Below are 7,935 nucleotides of genomic sequence, written 5' to 3'. Positions count from 1 at the left end.
ATGTACCAATATATAGTCCAACTATATATGTGTGTGTGTAAGCAACTACTTTTTAGAAACTTTCGTAATATATAGTCCAACTGTGTGTGTGTGTGTGTGTAAGCAACTACTTTTTAGAAACTTTCGTAATATATAGTCCAACTATATGTGTGTGTGTGTGTGTAAGAAACTACTTTTTAGAAACTTTCGTAATTTATACAACGGATAAATTGCAATAAATCATAAAATAATGTTGTTTGGTTAATACATGCACAAGACGGAATACAAAAAAATCCCTCGCGAGAACAGTTACGTCATACCACATCCATGTATCGCACGCCGATCAGGGGTAAATACAACTAATTAAACATAATAATTAATTTAATCAAATGTTACTTCTTTAACGGTATGAATACAAAGGTATCTACACAAGGTGGAGTACAAAAGATCCATTAACGAGTATCATTAATTACGTCATGCCACATGTTTAGCTTCCTGGAAGCGTTGTTATATACTTATATATAACTAACTATAAAAGAAGCAACCGAGGACATCTATGATCTATCTAGCTATTTCTTCTAAAACCACGGTTACAAAGCTAAGAAACAAGCACACAAAAAATAAAAAGCTAAGAGATTGTCATATGCTCTAGCCTTAATTATACAATGACAACGCCTCATAATGTGCCAAGATGGACGCCAAGTCACAGTCCTCGATCCAACATCGACAATTCAACCGGCACACATGACCGCTTCCCTTTTGGCGAATCAGCAGCACCTCCTCCTGTGCTACATCAGCGATCCAGCAATGGAAAGACGTACAACCACTATGGATCAGACAACTCCATGGAGGCGTTGTCTATTACAATGCCATCTGAAGATGGTTATAAGGCACAAGATTCCATGCGCAAAGATCGGGGAATCTTGCTTACCTGGGAGGATTTGTGTGTCTCGGCAGTTGGGAAGGGCGGGAATGTACCGATCCTCTCTGAGCTCAATGGGTTTGCACGACCCGGGGAGATTTTGTCTATCATGGGTCCTTCCGGTTGCGGAAAATCTACTCTTCTTGATACCTTAGCAGGTAAGAGATAATATTTTATGTCTAATTTTGTGTAGATAGAACCGTTTGATTCTTTTTATGAATAATTGAATTTGACTAATTTTGAGCCAATACATATATATGTTGAACCTGACAGGACGACTAGGGTCAGGAGTTAGCCAAACTGGAGATATCTTGATCAACGGACGGCGTCAAAAGCTTGCGTTCGGTACCTCGGTAACTATATGTCATTTTGATTCAAGCGACACAGTAATTATATATATATTTAACCATGGCATTAGTTAGCCTGACTGATTAATAATATCCCTTGATCCAGGCATATGTCACACAAGATGATGTTCTGATGACAACTCTAACCGTGAGAGAGGCAGTGTACTACTCGGCACAGCTCCAGCTGCCGGATTCCATGTCACTGGCCGATAAGAGAAAGCGAGCCGAGGAGACTATAGAAGAGATGGGGCTCACCGGGTCTTCCAACACCAGAATTGGCGGATGGACCCACAAAGGCATAAGCGGGGGACAAAAGAGAAGGGTGAGCATATGCATGGAGATCTTGACCCGGCCCGAGTTGTTGTTCCTTGATGAACCAACAAGCGGGTTGGATAGTGCAGCCTCATACCATGTCATGAGCCGGATAGCAAAATTGGCAAGGCGGGAGGGGATGACAGTTGTGGCAGCAATCCACCAGCCGAGTAGCGAGGTTTACGAGCTCTTCCATGGGCTGTGTCTGCTCGCGTATGGCAAGACTGTCTACTTCGGCCCTGCCAAAGACACTAGCGAGGTACTTTTCTTTTTTATCAATATTTTATTATCGTCTTCTCTATTACTACTATTGTTACGTACGTTATGCTCCTGTTATTACTATAATAATTACTGTTTTATTTATCATTGCTTGTTAAAGAAAGTCACACCTTCCATGCATACTGTTCCTGCAATTTGCTTTATGGGGAAATTATTTTTATCTCTAATCATAGGTAGGAAATACTGATTTTGTGATATAAATTCATGTTTAAAATATCTAAATTACTTTGGGCATGTGGTATTTTCTATCCCAAAATAATTAAAATGTAAACAAATTTATAACAAGCAAAATCCCAAAATATTCACAAGTAGCGGTCAGTTTTCTTTCATGTTCCTTTCGTCCTTTAATAATTAATGTCAGTTTTACAAGCTGAAGCTGATACAATGAAGTTACACATGCATGTATATAAATTATTCAAATAAATGTTAACTCTATTTATATCTTTATATATATTTGTATGGAATTAAGAAGCAATGTCATCATTTCAAGTAAAAGCGACTTTGTTGTCGATAGGAAAACAACATAGACTTTTTCAATTCAAACAACGGTATACGTACGAGGGTGAATTGATACGCTGTATATTATCCTAAAATGAAAATTGAAAATTTCAACCCATACAGCGATTGGTTCAGAATAAATGTCTATGTAATTAAGCACATTCACCATTTAAATAAGAGGCGGCTAATTAAGCTTCATAAACACTATAATATTCCTATGTAATTATATGGCGGCTTTTCTATACTTCTATTTAATAAGGAAAACGAAAAGGAGAGTTGCTATATTATATTCATTCTCATAGTCTAACTAATTGTGGCAGCTTGATTCAAAAGTCAAGTACACGCCAAATTTTGGAGAACTTAATTTATACCTGGCAACATGTTTGAGTGCTGTCATGTAACTAATGCACCAGTAAGTACTAAGTGGGTCTTACAGTATGGGGTATTGTAAATTGTTCACAACCCGCTATAGATTCTCAATTCTCATCAAATTATATTATCTATAGAAGATCCAAGTCTCCTTTATTATAGTGAAATTACGTACTGAATATAATACTATAATAGTGTTGTGATATAGATGGACATGGCCTTCCCGGAAAGAAAGTCAAAAGGAATTATACTGTTTTAAAAAGCAATTGGAATTATTTAGGAGATCAGATCTCCTGCCTCCAGAGTCACTGCGGGATGGACCCGGTTACTGTTAAAGGATTAAAGTTAATTGGTTACTGTTACTAGGGACCCACTCTTCAGTGACTCTGGGGGCAGGAATTTACTGTGCCCCCAGGGGGGCAAACGATTCGGTCTCATTATTTAGACGTTCCCAAATCGATCTCTTTGTCAGTTATTAATGCTAACATGGCCCGATAGCACGACAGAGTTGAGAAGGTAACAAATACCACTTTCATGGGGTTCTTGCTGGTCCTCTTATAGCGCAAATTTCGTGAGGTTGATTTATGTATACAACTGTATTAATAGTACTATGTAATTAAGGATTTTGACCAAAGAAAAACTTGTTTTGACAACTATATATCACCACTTCACCAGTTATCTTAATCTTTTGGTCTCATTTTTTAAGTTTTCTAAGATTGCGCACTTAATTATTGCTCAATACACACTTGGTATTACATCAATCCATACTTGACTATACATACTTATTCATAACTTAATTAATTAGTACATATATATGTTGATATAGTCATACGACACTTGATGTTGAATTCATTAATCAGTATTTTTTTTTTCTCATTGTACATATTTTACTTCAATATAATTTATTTCATTTGCTTCCTACAGTTCTTCACTTCAAATGGATTCCCTTGTCCGCCGTTGAGAAATCCCTCTGATCACTTCTTAAGGACAATCAACAAAGATTTCGACAAGGTTGGATATATTCAAATGATAATATATATATTTTTAAGAACTTTTTGTATGAAATATTATAAACAGTCTTATGTTATTTATTTGTTAGGATGAAAGCACAGGAAAGATAGCAAGCACGACTAAGGTGATCCAGCTCCTCGTCAATTCCTACAAGTCTTCAACTCGTGCACAAGAAGTTTTACAACAGATTGCAGAGATACGCCAAATGGTAAAAGAATAGAAAATAAATAAGCCATCAATATGTAATTACCTATATCGATATGGTTCTAGAGATATTGAAAACCGTCCTAAAGTCTATATACATCAACAACCAGTACTTAATTTGCGCTGGTGAAAGTCAATTTCATATTTTCAATATTTTATCTCAACTAAATTACTGATTTTCCAGTCAAAAATGATATATGAATTGCCCAATTGATAAACATGAAACAAAAAAAAAAGAAAGAAAGCATATTCATGCCCAACTACATCATGTTTTCATGGTAATTAACATACACACATGCATTATGTTGTCCACAATTGTCAAGTACCCCAGCCACAGCTAGAATATATACCTTCTTAATTAAAATAATATCTCTATAAGCCTTGCTTTGTTGTTTTTATTTATATATTTGTTTCATGACATCAGGAAGGAGCAGCTGTGAGTAAAGGTGGACAGGCTAGTTTCTTGACACAGTCGCTTGTGCTCACTCGTCGATCATTTGTGAATATGTACAGAGATTTGGGCTATTATTGGCTACGACTCGCCATTTACATCGCCCTTTGTGTATGTGATGGCACCATTTTCTACAGCATCGGCCACTCCTATGCATCGATCCAAGTATGTGAATTACATCATCATTATCTTCACACTTCTTTCACTTAATTAGTACTTCCAAGTTTTGACATTGTTTGCCATTCCTTTTACAGGCTAGAGGTTCCATGCTTATGTTTGTAGCTTCTTTTCTCACATTCATGGCAATTGGAGGATTTCCATCTTTTGTTGAAGACATGAAGGTAAATGGGCTTCTTTATTACATCAGTGCATGAAAGCTTCTAATTTGGGGCTGAGGCCCAAAATTATTTTCTTACAAAGTCATTTGAAGTCAGTACTCTGTCTAACATGATCATGTAATAACGTTGAAATTACAGATTTTTCAGAGAGAGAGGCTAAATGGGCACTACGGTGTAGGTTCATATGTGATATCCAACAGCATATCAGCCATTCCATACCTGGCACTCATCTCAGTTATACCAGGTGCAATTGCGTATTACTTGACCGGCCTCCAACGCAGTGCGGACCACTTCGTCTACTTTGCATTGTTGCTCTTCATGACTATGATGCTTGTCGAAGGGCTGATGATGATAGTTGCTAGTATCGTGCCAGATTTTCTCATGGGTATCATCACTGGCGCTGGTCTCCAAGGTGTCATGATGCTTAGTGGAGGCTTCTTCAGACTCCCAAACGATTTGCCAAAGCCGGTCTGGCGGTACCCGATGTACTACATCTCGTTTCACAAGTATACATTCCAAGGATTTTATAAGAACGAGTTTTTGGGACTGACATTCCCGAATAATCAGGCTGGTGGGTCGCCAACAATATCTGGCGAGGAGATTTGCCGGGATATTTGGGAGGTTGAAATGCACAATAAATGGATTGATTTGGGGATTTTATTAGGCATGGTTGTGCTGTACCGGACGTTGTTCTTCATGATTGTTAAGATTAAAGAGAAGATGAAGCCAATGATTAAAGGATGGAAGGTTAAAGTCCCGAAGGAGTCGACGTCCGATAGCATTTAAACTCCATTTGGCGCTTCAACAAAAAAGATATGCATTCAATAGCGGATCTACATATATCAATTGGGGGTCATCTGACCCCAGTTTTTTTTTTTTTTGAAATTAACGTTTTTGGTAAAAAGAAAAAATATATTAAATGGGTCAATTAGTCAAATGGTTAGATGAATGTATTTGAAATTTTTAGATAGATTAATTGTTTATGTTTTCAAGAATCATGTTAGAGAGTGCAATTCATGCACTTGGTATTTGTATTGTGTTTAATTATATTTATGTTTTTGGGTTTGTAAAAAGTCACCATATAACTTACAAATAATAAGTATGTTATTTGTAAGAGTATCTCAACATAATAAAAAGAAATTTTGCATAAGAGTTCTTTCTCTTTTTTATTTCTCTCTTCTACTAAATATAAAATATAAAACAAAATAACAAAAGGCCTTGAATAGGCTAACATTTTTTTCAAAAATTTTGCAGTTACACTTGTACTGTTATATGTTTTAAAGTACAATTGCACTTTAAATTTACCTCCATATATATTTTTGGTGAAAATTTTATATAATTAACTTTCAATATGCATTTGAATCTCATAACTTGAAAGTATGCTTCCATCTCTAATTACATTGCTCTCATGATCGAGAAAACAAAATGGCAGTAGACTTTTAATTTTCTTCTTTCTTTTGAAAATAAGTGACCTGAGCTTATACAAATGAAACAAATGTTATTTGCATCCTAATATTTACACAATGCTACCCCACCCAATATTTCAGATCATACAAAAATTCAGTCTAGAAGTTTTTTGTTTTAAAGCGCCATCTCCTCCATGGCAATCTAGATTATCTACCAAATTACCAATTCAACAAGTGCGCCCCTACATTAATAACTTATTACACAGACAGGCAAAACAAAACACACAAAATTATATCATTGAGCGTGCTTCTTAATGCCATCACCAGTAATGTAAAAAAAAAGAAACAGAAAAAGAAATAAAGGTACAACGCAAATATCACCGAATTAATGAAAACAGTATCATACCTAAACCATATTCACTCATGCAAAAGAAGGTTTTGCCACTTTCATCCAAATTTTCAACTCAGTTAGACTGTTAGAGGCCTTTTTAATCAGTGCTGTTAAAACACATCATCGGCCAAAGTCATGCCTGAAGTCTTTTTAACCTTTAAAGGGCATTATCGCAGAAGCCAAAATCGCCTAAGTTATCACATCAGGAGCCAATATGTTATTTATAGGGGAGAATGTTAAGTGGCATCCCAAAATTTAGTACAAACTCCAATTAGAAAAAAAAAAATTGTCTTCTAAGCAATTTTACACCGATGACGTCAAATCATATAGCGGAAATGGCAAAAAACGAATGTGAAGTAACCATTTTTTATTTATTTACCGTAAATGTGTTTTTAAGTCATTTTAGGATGTTTTGGAGAAAGTTGCTTATTTAAACCAAAAATAGAGCAAAAAATGTCATATTTCTACGATTATCAAATAGCCGCCGAAATTAATTGGATATCACATGGAGTATGCAACAACTCTCACGAAGTGCACAACATGCGAAATGGCAAGAGTACAAGAAAATCCGCTAAGTCAGGAGATCGTGCGGCATCCTCAATGTCTTACGCAGCATAGCCCAATGGCAAGAGTACAAGAAAATCCGCTAAGTCAGAAAATCGTGCGGCATCCTCAATGTCTCAATGTCTTACACAGCATAGCCCAAAGGGATCACTGGAGTGGATGGTGTAATTGAAGAGTGTGGAGCAGTACCGGCACCCACATCTTTTCGTCATTGCAACCATTCAGAGTGTGGAGAGAGAGAGAGCAAGTGAAGTATCAAGTATGTGATATCGGCCAATTTTGCATTTCATTTGTATAACTCATATGTTTATTCAAGGAATCAAAAAAAAATAATATCTTTCTAGTTTCTTAAAAAATATGTATTATTTTCCAAAAGTAAATTATGAATTAGGATCCGTTGTTTATAAAAACTGATCATGATAATATCATAATCGTTTCTAATAAAGAACGGATCCTAATAGTTGAACTATTAGGATCGGTTTTTGGTTAGAACCGATTCTGATACTATCAGGATCAGTTTGTAGTAACAACCGATCCAAATGATTGAACTATTATGATCGGTTTTCTATAAAAACCATCTTCACCGGTCCACAGGATCGGTGTAGGCTTGAATTCACATCTCAACCGTTTAAATAATACTGCCCACTGCGTGACTTTTTGGAATCTCTTTTTTAATATTTATATTTTGAGATATCTCAAAGCTATGCTATGGTGTTAAAAATTTTCCGGGCGGACAGGATCTTGTGAGATTTGATAGGTTGGATCTAGGTCTAGGCATAAAGCATAATAGCACAGACCACAAAGCATGATGGTCAGCAACACTTTCCAAAGGTTTCAGCTAAAAAAAAAAAAACACTTCCCAAA

The 7,935-nt window shown here is 36.0% G+C and overlaps 1 protein-coding gene across 1 annotated transcript; it reads left to right on the top strand.

Moving 5' to 3' along the window:
• Nucleotides 1-537: 537 nt before the first annotated feature.
• LOC144558091 (ABC transporter G family member 1-like) lies at nt 538-5,616 on the top strand. Its single transcript, XM_078306802.1, has 8 exons — nt 538-1,059; nt 1,175-1,254; nt 1,355-1,819; nt 3,631-3,717; nt 3,806-3,925; nt 4,346-4,537; nt 4,627-4,713; nt 4,849-5,616. The coding sequence occupies exons 1-8, from the start codon at nt 645-647 to the stop codon at nt 5,494-5,496; spliced, it is 2,094 nt and encodes a 697-aa protein (XP_078162928.1). The 5' UTR covers nt 538-644; the 3' UTR covers nt 5,497-5,616.
• The last annotated feature ends 2,319 nt before the right edge of the window (nt 5,617-7,935 follow it).

The sequence above is a fragment of the Carex rostrata genome, chromosome 8 (genome assembly GCF_964058835.1).
Source record: "Carex rostrata chromosome 8, lpCarRost1.2, whole genome shotgun sequence".
NCBI lineage: Eukaryota > Viridiplantae > Streptophyta > Magnoliopsida > Poales > Cyperaceae > Carex > Carex rostrata.
This window is presented reverse-complemented; position numbering and strand designations above follow the sequence as displayed.